The sequence below is a fragment of the Malus sylvestris genome, chromosome 14, assembly GCF_916048215.2.
Source record: "Malus sylvestris chromosome 14, drMalSylv7.2, whole genome shotgun sequence".
Taxonomy (NCBI): Eukaryota; Viridiplantae; Streptophyta; class Magnoliopsida; order Rosales; family Rosaceae; genus Malus; species Malus sylvestris.
The window spans coordinates 884,094-898,558 of record NC_062273.1 but is presented as its reverse complement, the minus strand read 5'-3'; the positions used below and the strand labels follow the sequence as shown (position 1 = coordinate 898,558).

The 14,465-nt window shown below is 37.2% G+C and overlaps 3 protein-coding genes across 4 annotated transcripts in view; all 3 read left to right on the top strand.

Moving 5' to 3' along the window:
• Positions 1-3,361: 3,361 nt before the first annotated feature.
• The window catches only part of LOC126600343 (dynamin-related protein 4C-like), a 65,806-nt gene continuing 54,702 nt past the window's right edge, over positions 3,362-14,465 (top strand). The window contains exon 1 of the mRNA XM_050266926.1: positions 3,362-3,738. Within this exon, the coding sequence (XP_050122883.1) occupies positions 3,666-3,738 (73 nt within the window). The 5' untranslated portion in view covers positions 3,362-3,665. The remainder of the gene's footprint in view (positions 3,739-14,465) is intronic.
• Positions 3,744-5,855, top strand: LOC126599518 (dynamin-related protein 4C-like; the record flags this gene model as incomplete). Its single annotated transcript, XM_050265908.1, has 1 exon — positions 3,744-5,855. A coding segment is annotated over one exon (1,932 nt), but the record flags the coding sequence as incomplete, so codon positions are not given.
• Positions 12,221-14,465, top strand: part of LOC126600115 (dynamin-related protein 4C-like) — a 45,821-nt gene continuing 43,576 nt past the window's right edge. For both annotated transcript variants that reach the window (XM_050266661.1, XM_050266662.1), the window contains exon 1: positions 12,221-13,130. In XM_050266661.1, the coding sequence (XP_050122618.1) occupies positions 12,494-13,130 (637 nt within the window). In that variant the 5' untranslated portion in view covers positions 12,221-12,493. The remainder of the gene's footprint in view (positions 13,131-14,465) is intronic.

The window sequence follows — 14,465 nt, the reverse complement described above, 5'->3', positions numbered from 1 at the left end:
TTATAATAGAGGTGGATAGGATGGAATTAGATTTTTTTTTTTCTCTCATTAGCATTTGATGTCCACAAATGCTAATTACTCATTGGCTTATCATGCTAGAGAGGTTATACTTTAGTAAAGGGAAAATTAGGTTCACATCTTTCTTTTTGTTACTCCATTGATTAAAATCCTATTCATTTTCAATTTTTGATCAAGGTCCTTGGGTATTAATAACATCATTAATTATTTGAATAATAAAATATTTTTATTTTTAAATATATTCCTTTAGTCTTAAAAATGTTACAATTAGTATATTTATATTTATGGCTAAATTTTTTATCATATATTTTTATTTTTAGTTTGTACCTATTTTTAATTTGCAAATATTTTTTAATTTGTACCAATTTTCTTTTCATTTTTAATTTGTACCCATATATTATTTTCTTTTTGTGCTCATATTTTTTAAAGTTTTATTTGTGTTTGTACCCATGTGTATACTGTTACGTGATATTGTATATTTAATCAATGATAGAAAAATTACATATGGTATATTTATGTTTTATGCCTAAACTTTGTATCATATATTTATATTTTTAGTTTGTACCCACTTTTAATTTGCAACATTTTTTTTAAAATCTGTAGTATTTTCTTTTTAGTTTTATTTTGTACCTATGTATTAATTTCTTTTAGCGCCTATATTTTTAAAAATTCATTTGTACTCATAATTTTTAATCTTTTATATGTACCCTAATTTATTTATAATGTACCCATTCTTCTTTATTAATGTACCACTTTGTTATATGTGAAATGTACCAATTTGTTTTTGTAAAATGTACCAATTTTTTTAACACTATGGATACATTCTTTTGCCATTTATTATTTCTTATTTTTACATAGTTTTTATCCATTTATTCAATCAAAATGTTTGAATTTTTTTATTGTATCCGTTTCTAATAGTATTATAATGAGGGATTTTAAATCTCATAAAATATCAAACAATTAATGTCAAAACTATAAAAATATAAATATTAATAGTAATATAATGAGGTGTACAAAGTCAAGGAACCTTGATCAAACTTTGAATACTATTAATGTTTTAATCAAAGAATGTTAAGGATTAGGGACCGCAATTAAAGTATCCCATATATACATATATGTGTGTGTGTGTATGCTCCTTTGTATCCCTTTTTATCTTGCAATTCTGGTAGAAATTAATTAAACAACCACCCAACTTCTTTACAGATAAAGAAAGCCAAGATCCTTATTAGAAGAAACCTTGCTAGATTATGGCAATACACTTGTATATCAAGACGTAAAGTATCTTTTTACTCATTAAATCTCTCTTGTTTTCGCTTGTATAACAGTAAAAGAGGAAGTTAAAAGAGCACGACAAACAAATTGATTCTCAAAAACAAATTGAAGCTTTTGAGTTTCTAAAACACCCATTATACAGCAGTTGTCTTTGTCTAGTGTTGCTTTGTTTCTTGTTTGGGCCTTCAAAGTGAGAAAGGAAACAAAAGTAATGCATCAAATTATTTATGTATTGATGAGGTGGAGCTTGGTGAAAATGATAACGAACAAAAAATATATGGGTGTTAAAACCCAAGAAAATCATTTGATTTGGTTTAATTTCGTGTGTCGCATTTCTGTTCTTCTTTCGCGTCATCTTATTACAAATTATTTAAAATCGTTTTGGTCAAATACATAATATATTTATCTCAATGAAAAACTTATAATCTTATGGTCATTTTGAGATTGATGTGCTTTAAAAAAAAAAAAAAAAAAAAAAAAAAACTGCTTCTGATGTGCTTTAAGAATAATCTGTTACAAAATAAAGTAGTTGAGTGTTTGATGAACTATATTTTTAAAAGTGTTGAGTATGAAAAACAGTGTAAAAGTGTTTGATAATTTATAATTGTATATAATGACAAAAATAGAAGTAACAATGTTGGTGGTGACGACGACAACAGTGAAAAGGACAAGGGTTGTGATGGTGGTGGTGGTGCCAATAAGGGATTCTAAGGAGGTAGTGGCCAAGATTATGGACAGCATTATCACTTATGGTGATTAAATAACTTGCCAATTAGTTTTGAGGGTACTACAAAATGGTCTAAATAAAAGTATGCAGTCTGTTTTCTTATGTCGTTGGTTGTTTGTTTGTCAACTTTTGTTTCAAGTTTTTTAGTTTCCTTTGTGTTCTTGTTATTATGTGGTAATTATATGGTTCTAGTAATCCTTGTCAATTTTAAAGTTTTCAATGAAATTTAACTCAAATTCATCCTACCAGCAGCCAACTCCTATATATTTTTTTTTTTTTTTGGAAGAAACCAAGGCCGAAGCCGAAAACAGCAGGAGAGCCAACGAATGGCGAACACCAAACAGGCACAAACAGAAAGAAAGCGAAGGAAGGGGATACCAACAAGCAGACACTGCAACCAGGTTGAGTGTCTCCCCAACCACCGCAACAACAACTCAAGGCGGACAAGGAAGCCCATCCTTATTCAGAACATGCACCAACGAAGATGGGGGCCTGTTAACCCAAACCCGATCACACATCTCCGGACAGCTAACCGATGCAAGATAATCCGCCGAAGAGGCCAACTCCGATATTTTGTTTTCTATTTTCTGCTTTCATTACCTTTCATTTAATTTGACAGTAAGCCTTCGTGACTAATCTGATAAATAAAAACTTACTTAGGTAAAGAATCTGACACGAATTGAAGAAATCCTAACTTATAAGGAAACCACCTTCCCTAAATTTTCTTATTTTTGACGTCAAAGTTGTAATAACCTGAAATTGAATATGGAAATAGTGGTGGTGACCATGACAATGGTAGGGTAAGAGGTTAGGGTTTATAGTGGTGGTCACTTTGTTCTCCAATGATAAAATGTGCCTACAAGAATAAATAATGTTATTTCATAAATGTTAAAAAAACAGCTTAAAATGTAGAGTAATTCTTGAATTTGTATCACGTAACTCATCCGCATAAAACTTAACATATAAAATGAGAATTTCTTAATTCGAGTTCACCAAAAAAGTGTCTGTAGACTTTTAATTTTAAATCTCAACTGAAAGAAATAATATTTATGCGTGTTTTGACACAAACAAGTGACGTAGCACGCATACAGACACCCAAGAGATTCTCATAAAATGTCATCTACAAGCAAGAAAGGAAGTAAAATATAAAGAACATCGGCAAGGGGGCAAATGATTGATGTTGAAGCTCTTTCCACTTGATGCCCATGGGGACTGCTTTTTCTTTGACGGTGGGGGCCCCAACGGCACCATCATTCGACATCTGTCCAACCATGTCAGCATCCATGATCTATGGCCTTACAATGATAAAAGTGAAACAAAATCTCGACAACGTGAAAACTAAGAAAGGAATCATCAAAGACTCTTTCTCTTCCACATTTCTCCACAAAAAAACTGCAACGTTAATCCTTAAGCTGTTAGATGTGTTGTTATTGTTCACTGAGAGTCAGTTAAGTTGCTTGAAGGCTGAGAATGATATATAGCAGTAGCTATAAATAGAACATTTGACTCCATTAAGTCATAAACTCAATACAGAACATTTTACTCCATCTTCGAATTCTCTCTCATCTCTCTACAATCTCGGTTTCCCTCTAGATTTTTCACCATTGTTTTGACTTGCTATAATTCAGAAACAGACGGACGAAGGCAAATGGAATCGAGTTACACAGGTTTAGACGGTGAAGGCCCCCTCGCAATGGTTCAGGTGGAATTAGAAGCAGTACCTTTCAAATGCGCACCCATTGTGTCGTCCTACAACGACAAGATCCGCCCTCTTCTGGATGCGGTAGACAAGTTACGCAGCTTGATGGTGATGGATGAAGGCATTCAGCTGCCAACGATTGTGGTGGTCGGAGACCAGTCATCCGGGAAGTCTAGCGTGCTCGAATCCTTGGCCAGCATCAGCCTCCCTAGGGGCCAAGGCATCTGCACGAGAGTGCCTCTTATTATGAGGCTGGAACACCACTCGAGTCCTCAGCCTGAACTTTCCTTGGAGTACAATGGCAGAGTTGATCGTACTGATGAAGACAATGTTGCCAAAGATATTGTGAAAGCTACTAATTCTATTGCGGGGGGAGGTAAGGGAATTTCGAACACGCCACTTACTTTGTTGGTGAAGAAGAATGGGGTTCCGGATCTGACTATGGTTGATCTTCCGGGAATCACAAGGGTTCCGGTCCATGGTCAACCTGAAAATATCTATGATCAGATCAAAGATATGATCATGGAGTATATTAAGCCGGAGGAAAGTATTATTCTGAATGTATTGTCTGCTACGGTGGATTTTACTACGTGTGAGTCAATCCGGATGTCACAAAGTGTAGATAAAACTGGTGAGAGGACGCTCGCTGTGGTTACGAAAGTGGACAAGGCACCGGAAGGACTACTTGAGAAGGTCACTGGAGATGATGTAAACATTGGTCTTGGTTATGTCTGTGTAAGGAACAGGATTGGTGACGAAACTTATGAGGAGGCAGCGGCGATGGCTCATGAACTATTTCAAACCCATCCCCTGCTTTCGAAGATTGACAAGTCTATTGTCGGTATTCCAGTTTTAGCACAGAAGCTGGTCCAAATTCAAGCAAGCAGCATGGCAAGAAATATACCCGACATAGTGAAGAAGATCAATGACAGGCTGAACTTCTGCATTATGGAGCTGAACAATATGCCAAAGAGTCTTTCATCTGTTGCCGAGGCCATGACAGCCTTTATGCAAATCATTGGGTTGGCTAAGGAATCGCTTAGGAAGATTCTTTTGAGAGGAGAATTTGAGGACTACGCGGACGACAATCACATGCACTGCACTGCTAGATTGGTTGAGATGCTCAACCAGTACTCGGATGAACTTCACATATGTGCTGAAACTGATGCAAAGAGAAACTTCTTGATGAAGGAGATCAAGATCTTGGAGGAGACCAAAGGTATTTCACTTCCGAACTTCCTTCCACACAATGCTTTCCTCATTATCTTGCAGGGAAAAGTGAATGAAATTTCGAGTATTCCGATTGCATTTGAGGAAACAGTGTGGAGATACATTGAAGAGGTGGTTATTTCTGTGTTGATGCATTATACGGAGAACTATCGTCAGCTGCGGCTGTCAGCCAGGCGTGCCGGCCATAATCTAATGGCCAAGATGAAGGAAAGGTCAATCAAGTGGATGCTGGAGCTTTTAGAGATGGAAAAGCTGACGGATTATACATGTGATGGTGATTATGTTTCAGAATGGAACAAGTTGATGGCTAGTCAAAATCGATTCATTCATGGAGTCTTAACTGACGAGAAAAAACCTTCTATCATAACTATAGAAGGCATCGGGGAAGTTGAAGTCGGTGTTCTGAGGAAGTACCCGCATGTGTTAGCTCAAGCTTATGACCTTAAAATGAGAATGATTGCCTATTGGAAGGTTGTTTTGAGGAGGCTTGTGGACTACATGGCATTGCACTTGCAGCGGTCTGTTTTCAACCTTGTGAACAAAGAGATGGAAGCTGAGATTGTGAATGAGTTGATGGGACCATACGGTGGGGGAATTGAGAGGATGTTTGAGGAGTCCCCGGCAGTGGCAGTAAAGCGTGAGAAGCTTAGCAAAAGCATAAAAAAACTGAGGGATTCGAAGGAGGTGGTGGCCAAGATTATGGACAGCATTATCACTTATGGTGATTAACTAACTTGGCAATTAGTTTTCTGTTGTCTGATGTGAGTGGTTGTTTGTTTGTCAACTTTTGTTTTTAGGTTCTTTTGTTCCCTTTGTGTTCTTGTTGTGTGATGGTCCGTAGTCGTATGGTTGTGGTAATCCATGTCAAGTTTAATGTTTTTAATGAAATTTAAATGCGATTTCCTCCTACATACAGTTAACTCCTATTTTTTGTCTCATGTTATGTGCTTTCATTACCGCTTATCAATATGATAGTGAGCTTTCATGACCAATTTGACAGACATAAAAATTTATTTAGGTAAAGAATGAGACACGCATTGTAGAAATTCTAACTGATAAGAAAACCATCTTCCTTAAATCTTCTTTTTGATGTCAAAGTTGTAATTGCCTGAAAATAAATACGTAAATAGTGTTACTTGTCTAAGATAATTAAACTTGTTTGCCGGTTGGATAATTCTAGAGAGACTAAGTTTTTTAAACCAAATTTGCAAACCAAATGATGTGGTTGTTGATGATTGAATTATTACTTCTGTGTTGATTAACGTGCTTATTTCCTATTAGTGACACATCATTTGGTTGAAAATTTTGATTTCCCTAACATTACCTTTGCTGGTTTATATGCTCAGTTCTATCCAAGAAAGGTTATCATTTTAACTGATCTATACATACCCACACACACACATCTATATATGTTCTCCTTTGTATCCCTTTTTATCTTGCTTTTGTACGGCAGTTGTTTTTAGTCTAGTGTTGCTTTGTTTCTTGGGCCTAGCATCAAATTGAAAAAGGAATAAAAAGCATTTAGACAACATTGTTGATGAAATGGTCCGGTGGGGGAGAATGTTCTCCCTTGTATCTCTTTTTATCTTGCTTTGGTACGGCAGTTGTTATTATTATTTTTGGCAAACGTACGGCAGTTGTTTTTAGTCTAGTCTAGTGTTGCCTTGTTTCTAGGGCCTAGCATCAAATTGAAAAAGGAATCAAAAGCATTTAGACAACATTGTTGATGAAATGGGAAGGGATTCTCCCTTCCACCAAATCTAAACAATCAACAAATTCAAGCATTTAAAATTTGATCAAACGGTTAAAAACAGGAGACCGTCCTTAATAGGTTATAATAATTTTAACCGTTAGATTAAATTTTAAAGGTTCATATTTGTTAATTGGAAGGATTTGATGGAAGGAATCCGAAGAGGATCATTTCTCATGAAATGGTCAAGTGGGGGAGAATGTGGATTGAATAAAAGCAATCATGTCACATTCTCCTCCTTTTACGAGGTAGAGGGACTTTTTTATGTAATAAAAATTTAGTTCCAGTAGCGTCATAGATTTTATTTTTACTTTTTTTAGTTTCTCACACAATTGTCAAAAAAAAAAAAGAAAAAAAAGAAGCTAAATAATGTGTGTAAAAGTTACTTCCCAAAAATATTTGTAAAGTTGGTCATGTATTGAAAAAATTGTATTATTCATCTAATGAACTTGAAGCAAAAATGAATGCAGTGACATTTTAAATTTATATAGCTGACCTCATTTATTGGAATAAGGCTTTGTTTTCGTTATTGTTATCCATCCAATAAATTCATGATTGTAGTGTGATGAACTGATGATACGAAAGAATCTTTTTTAAAAAAGAACGAGTGACATGACAAAACTAGTGAACTAAAAAATTTCTCAAAGAATGTGATCTACAAACAAATAATGAAGAAAGTAAAAAAAAATGTAAAGCACATTGGCAAGGAGGGACAGATTGATGTTGAAGCTTTGATTGTGATGCAAGTCCTTATATCGTGGTTCTCTTCTCTTTGCTTTCACAGCTCAGTTGTTATCGCTTTGTTACTAATATTTAATGTTGTTCAGTTCTACAATTGAAATTTGAATTTTGATCATTAGTATATGCATTGAAACATAAATTTTATAATAGAGGTGGATAGGAAGGGATGGGCAATGGTTATGTGGGCGGGCAACCGCAGTTATTTTACCCATAACCGTTTATATTCATATCCGCATAACCGTTTACTCGTTGGATAATTACATAAATGGTTATACCCATAACCATAACCGTTTATAAACGGTTATCCATACCCATAACTGTGTACTCATTTACCCATAATCATTTACCCATTTAACCATAACCATAACCATTTACCCGTTTACCTATTTTTTCGCCCGTTTATCCTTTTTTTACCCATTTACCTTTTTTTTCGCCCGTCTACATTATTTTTTTTAACAATTTGAAAATTACAAAAGAAAAATTTGTCATAATTATTATTTTCTGACAATTAAACATCGTTATAAGTACATTTTAGCATACATTTCCCTATTTTAATCATTTAAGTCCTCATATAATTCCAATAATTGAAATAATAGTTTACGAACGATATTTTTCTGTATAGCAACCAATCAGTTTTTTTTATTCTGTATAGCAACCAATAAATTATGGAAGTTCAGGAACCTGAGAAAAAACAACCATATGAAACCAACCAAATTTCATCTAATTCATCACATGAGTTAACCCTCTATTATTTCACATAATTTCATCTAATTGAAATCTGTGTTTCGAACACGTTCAATCACAAAGTATCATCGACTCATTGTCACCAAAAGAGGCCTACAAAAGAAATGTATAATTGAATTAGTATGCATAAATTGAATGAGTATCACCAATAACTCCAAAGTAAAAAAATAAAAATAAAGATTAGTTTTTCCACATTCACATCAGTATCATCACCGAACGAAGAAGTCGAGAGTAAGGCACGATCACGTCCTTCACAAGCGATCCTTGGTCCTCCTTCAACCGCCCAAAATCGCAAACAAGGAAGAAAATGCCGATAATATCGACGATATATCGCCGATATTATCGGTTTTTAAGGGGACCGATATTTTTATAACTATCCAAATGGTTTTCGTGATAATATCGCGATATTAGCGATAATATTGCCGAGGCTCCGTCGTCGGCGTCGCAACGGCAGCCGAGCTTCCTCTGCGCGTCGCCGTGCTTCCCAGAGACGGAGGAGAGGGAGGGAGAGTTTAGGAGGGTGGTGGAGATGCTGCGCTGGCATCGGGGTGGACGGATTTGGGTGTGCCTGGGTGTGGGTGCGATCGGGGAATTGGAGTGAGAGAACGAGAGTTCGAGAGAGAGATAGAGTTGAGAACTGAGAGAGAGTGAGGGGTCCGAGAGGGACTTGGGAAAAGAGAGAGAGAGATAGGGTGAGGGTTAGTGGTCTGCCACGTGGCAGCGTGACAAAGAGTGAGAATCAAGATGGAGGGTCCAGATTAGATTAGGATAAAGGACTCAATTGCACAATTTATATAATTTCAGGGAAAGAGTGAAAATATAAATTAATCTGGGGTCCATATTAGATTAGGATAAAAGACTCAATTTCAGGGAAAAAATGAAAATATATAATTTCAGGGAAAGAGTGAAAAATTTGAACCTCAAAGAGTGAAAAATTTGCCAGCTCGCTATATAATCAACTTAAATCAGTTAAATCCATCATACAATGCATTTCCTTCCCATTTTTTATGATAAACTAATAGATAATTGACTAAATAAACATCCTGCAAAGTTTCATTAAAAATTTCCAAGTTTTTCTTACAATTTCCGTGGTTTCCATGTAATTTTTATCGATATCGATATTATCCCGATATTTCCATCGATATTTCCGTGTTTTCAGACTACCGTTATTTCCGATATTTTCTTCTTGATCGCAAACAAGCAGTACACAATTTTTGACTTTGTCAATCACTTTGTATTTTTGACTTTGTCAATCACTTTGTACAGAGCATTGGGGTCCAAAGCCATGATCACATGGTCTCGGCCATTGTTCCTCTTCCAGTACTTCTGCGATTCCAGCCACTTAATCAAGGCCACCTGATTCTCCTCGTCGCTGTACAACGGCTTCTCCGACCCGGAAGCCGGTCGCGTCGGGTTAACAATCAGGCTCAATGACGAGAAGAACGGCACGTAGAACAAGTCTGCCTCTTCCGGATCCAATACCCTCTCAACGGGCGAACCGACCCGTTCCGATTCGGGTTTGAGCAGGTCCTGGAACAGGTACCACTCACCCATGTGCTGGTGACCCGGGTACTTGAGCTTCGAAACGTCGTCGTCGGGCCGGCCACCGCGAGCCAGCAAATGATGCTCGATGACTCCGTAAGTGAACCGCTTAAGGAGATCGTAGAGGTACACTTTAACGGGCTTTCCGGGTAAATTAAGCTGATTTTCCAGGGTAGCAAACACGTCGGAGGAGATCGAATTGGACGCTGCGGAAGAGAAGGAGGGGAATGCGTTCTCAACCTTGGAAGTGGCGGTGGGAAGGTGTTGAGGAAGGCGTATAGGACGACGACACCGACGATGGTGGCGAAGGATTGCTTGAGGAGAGAGAGGCGCAGAGAGAGAGAGAGCGACAGAGAGAGAGAGTGACGAAGTCGAGAGGCGGAGAGAGAGAGAGTGACGGAGTTGTAACTTATTCTATGAGGGTTTTTAATTTTTTTTTAATTTTACATATATTAAATTAAAAGGAAAACTAATGAAAAGGGTTTGAAAATTTTGAGTTTTAATGATAAGGACAAAATAAATGGTAAAGTGAATAGTACCAGGATTGACTTTTTAGTGTAAAAATGTGGTTTTTCGTTAAAGTGAACAGTACCGGGTGCTTTTCGTTAAAGTTCCCTAAGTTAAATGGGTAAATGGATACCCGTTATAACCATGAATATTACCTTTAACCGATGGATACCCGTTATAACTGCGGATAATACCCATAACCGCCCATTTAAATTTCAAGGATAAACGATTATACTCATAACCGTTTATTTGTCTAAATGGTTACCCATAACCATAACCGTCAACTTTAAATAGGCGGGTAACCGCAGTTACCCATACCCATAGGTATTTTGCCCATCCCTAGATAGGATGAAATTAGATTTTTTTTTTCTCATTAGCATTTGATGTCTACAAATGCTAATTACTCATAGGCTTATCATGCTAGAGAGGCTATACTTTAGTAAATTACATTGAAAACTATTTAATAAAAGTAGGGTTCACTAATATAAGAAAATTCCACCTTTTTTTAAAGATGTGGTACAATGCGTCCTAAATTGTAGTCTCAATTGTTTTAGCCCTGTCATCTTTCCCACGTTCTTTTTTTTTTCTTGCAAAACTATGTAATATTTCATGGTGCCATAATCTTAATCTCCAAGTAACAATGATTTATATAAAATTGGTTTATTGTTGTGTGGCGTCCTAGTTCAGTTATATGTGCTTATAAATGTTTAAAAAAAAAAGCTTAAAATGTAGAGTAATTTTTGAATTTGTATTACGTAACTCATCCGCATAAAACTTAACACATAAAATGAGAATTCCTTAATTCGAGTTCACCAAAAAGTGTCTATGGACTTTTAATTTTAAATCTCAACGGAAAGAAATAATGTTTATGTATGTTTTGACACAAACGAGTATTGTAGCACGCATACGACACCCAAGAGATTCTCAGAACATGTCATCTACAAACAACTTATGAAGAAAGAAAGTAACATATAAAGAACATCGGCAAGGAGGGAAAATGATTGATGTCGAAGCAACGAGTGTGACGCAAAATCTTTATACTATTGTGGGTTCTCTTTCCTCTTGGATGCCCATGGAACTGCTTTTTCTTTGATGGTGGGGGCCCCAACGACACCATGTTAAGCCCATTTACTTGAGTCCACTACTTCTCCTCTTGTAACCGGGCCGTACCAACCTTCTTTCCTTACGTCCAAGTAGCTAGGGTTTTTTCCTTTTACGAGGAGTATAAATTTGTAACAAAGGAGAGTAGAAAGAACCTATGAAATGATGAATTAAAGTTGCCTCTTTTTTCTCAAACTCTTCTTTCCCTTTCTTCTTTTAAATTCCTGCACTATTTTGTATTAAAGTTGCCATTTTCAGCCAACCTGAACCGATTGGGCATACCAATTGGTATCAGAGCCCGTCGATTTAATGGGCAAAAACATGCAGTCCGCCACCTCTGATCCAGACGCCGTCACTGTTGCGGTTGATGTTCGTCAAAAATACCTGCGAACTCAAGTTGATGACTTGTGTGACTCAATCTTCGCCCTGGAAACACAACAAACCCACCTCCAGAAATCTCTCGAAACCTTGAACACCTCCAACACAGCTTTTCAAAACAATATAACCTCACAGTTTGCAGCTTTTCAATCCCTAATGCTTGACGAACTTCGAATCCTCAAATCGGGGCCTCCACCCTCCCAAACCTCCACCCACCACACACCCAACCCCTCTTCAACCCCCATTCAACCTCAACACCAGACCACTTCATTTCTCGGTCCCCGTCCCTCTAACCTTAACCCATCCCCTTCATTTCGCCTAATTTTTGTGCCTTTCAGTGCTCAATCCTCAAGTCTGGGCATTTCCTACGCACTCTCCCCGAGCTTAGCCCCATTTTCCACTTACACCACCACCACTTCACCCACCCCCATTCCCACCACTACAGCCCCAACCCTACCATTTATCACTATGGCTCTTCCTCACTTTTCTCACCCCCCACCTCTCTTCCTTCTCGGCACACTCACAATCCTTCCACTTAAGTCCCTCCACGGCACCCAACTCCTCACCACCCCTTCCCATATTACCCAACCCACCTCCCTAGAACCCTCATTCACATTTTAAAGCTATTAAAATGGCACTGCCATGATTTAATGGCGAGGACCCTTACGGGTGGTTAACCATGGCAGAACGTTACCTTGACTACTGAATAAAATGCCCAAACAGCATAGCAAAAACTTTACCCGATATAGTGAAGAAGATCAATGACAGGCTGAATTTTTGCATTATGGAACTGAATAAAATGCCCAAGAGTCTTTCGTCTGTTGCTGAGGCCATGACGGCCTTTATGCAAATCATTGGCTTGGCTAAGGAATCGCTTAGGAAGATCCTTTTGAGAGGAGAATTTGAGGAGTACGCGGAAGACAATCGCATGCACTGCACTGCTAGATTGGTTGAGATGCTCAACCAGTACTCGGATGAACTTCACAGATGTCCTGAAAGTGATGCAAAGAGCAACTTCTTGATGGAGGAAATCAAGATCTTGGAGGAGAACAAAGGTATTTCACTTCCGAACTTTCTTCCGCGCAATGCTTTCCACATTATCTTGCAGAGAAAAGTGAATGGAATTTCAAGTATTCCGATTGCATTTGTGGAACAAGTGTGGATCTACATTGAAGAGGCGGTTATTTCTGTCTTGATGCGTAATTCAGAGAACTATTATCAGCTGCAGCTGTCAGCAAGGCGTGCCGGCCATAATCTAATGGCCAAGATGAAGGAAGGGTCAATCAAGTGGATGCTGGAGCTTGTAGAGATGGAAAAGCTGACAGATTATACATGCGATGCTGATTATGTTTCCGAATGGAACAAGTTGATGGCTAGTCAGAATCAATTCATTCATGGAGTCTTAACTGACGAGAATAAACCTTCTATCATAGAAGGCATCGGGGAAATTGAAGTCGGTGTTCTGAGGAAGTATCCGCATGTTTTAGCTCAAGCTTATGACCTTAAAATGAGAATGACTGCCTATTGGAAGGTTGTTTTGAGGAGGTTTGTGGACTTCATGGCATTGCACTTGCAGCTATCTGTTAATAACCTTGTGAACAAAGAGATGGAAGCTGAAATTGTGAATGAGTTGATGGGACCTTACGGCGGGGGAATCGAGAGGATGTTGGAGGAGTCGCCGGCAGTGGCAGTAAAGCGTGAGAAGCTTAACAAAAGCATAAAAAAGCTGAGGGATTCTAAGGAGGTAGTGGCCAAGATTATGGACAGCATTATCACTTATGGTGATTAAATAACTTGCCAATTAGTTTTGAGGGTACTACAAAATGGTCTAAATAAAAGTATGCAGTCTATTTTCTTATGTCGTTGGTTGTTTGTTTTTCAACTTTTGTTTGAAGTTTTTTAGTTTCCTTTGTGTTCTTGTTATGTGGTAATTGTATGGTTCTGGTAATCCTTGTCAATTTTAAAGTTTTCAATGGAATTTAACTCGAATTCATCCTACCAGCAGTCAACTCTGATATTTTGTTTTCTGTTTTCTGCTTTCATTTAATTTGACAGTAAGTCTTTGTGACTAATCTGAGAGATAAAAACTTACTTCGGTAAAGAATCCGACACGCATTGAAGAAATCCTAACTTATACGAAAACCACCTTTCCTAAATTTTCTTATTTTTGACGTCAAAGTTGTAATAACCTAAAAGTGAATATGAAAATACTGTTACTTTCCTAAGATAAATAAACTTGTTTGCCATTTTATATTTGTCTTGTCCTTTGTATCCTTTTTTATCTTGCAATTCTGGTAGAAATTAATTAAACAACCAAAAACCCAACTTCTTTACAGATAAAGAAAGCCAAGATCCTTAGAAGAGGCCTTGCTAGATTATGACCATATACTTGTATATGAAGACGTAAAGTATTCCTTTACTCATTAAATCTCTCTTGTTTTCGCTTGTATAACAATAAAAGATGAAGTTAAAAGAGCACGACAAACAAATTGATTTTCAAAAACAAACTGAAGCTTTTGAGTTTCTAAAACACCCATTATACAGCAGTCGGCTTTGTCTAGTGTTGCTTTGTTTCTTGTTTGGGCCTTCAAATTGAGAAAGGAAACAAAAGTAATGCATCAAATTATTTAAGTATTGATGAGGTGGAGCTTGGTTTCTGGATCGGAACATAATACATTTCTTTAAGGGGGTGTGATATCCACACACCTCATTTTACTTCTCACACATCTTTTTAATTTTCGGTCGTCGGATCGGAT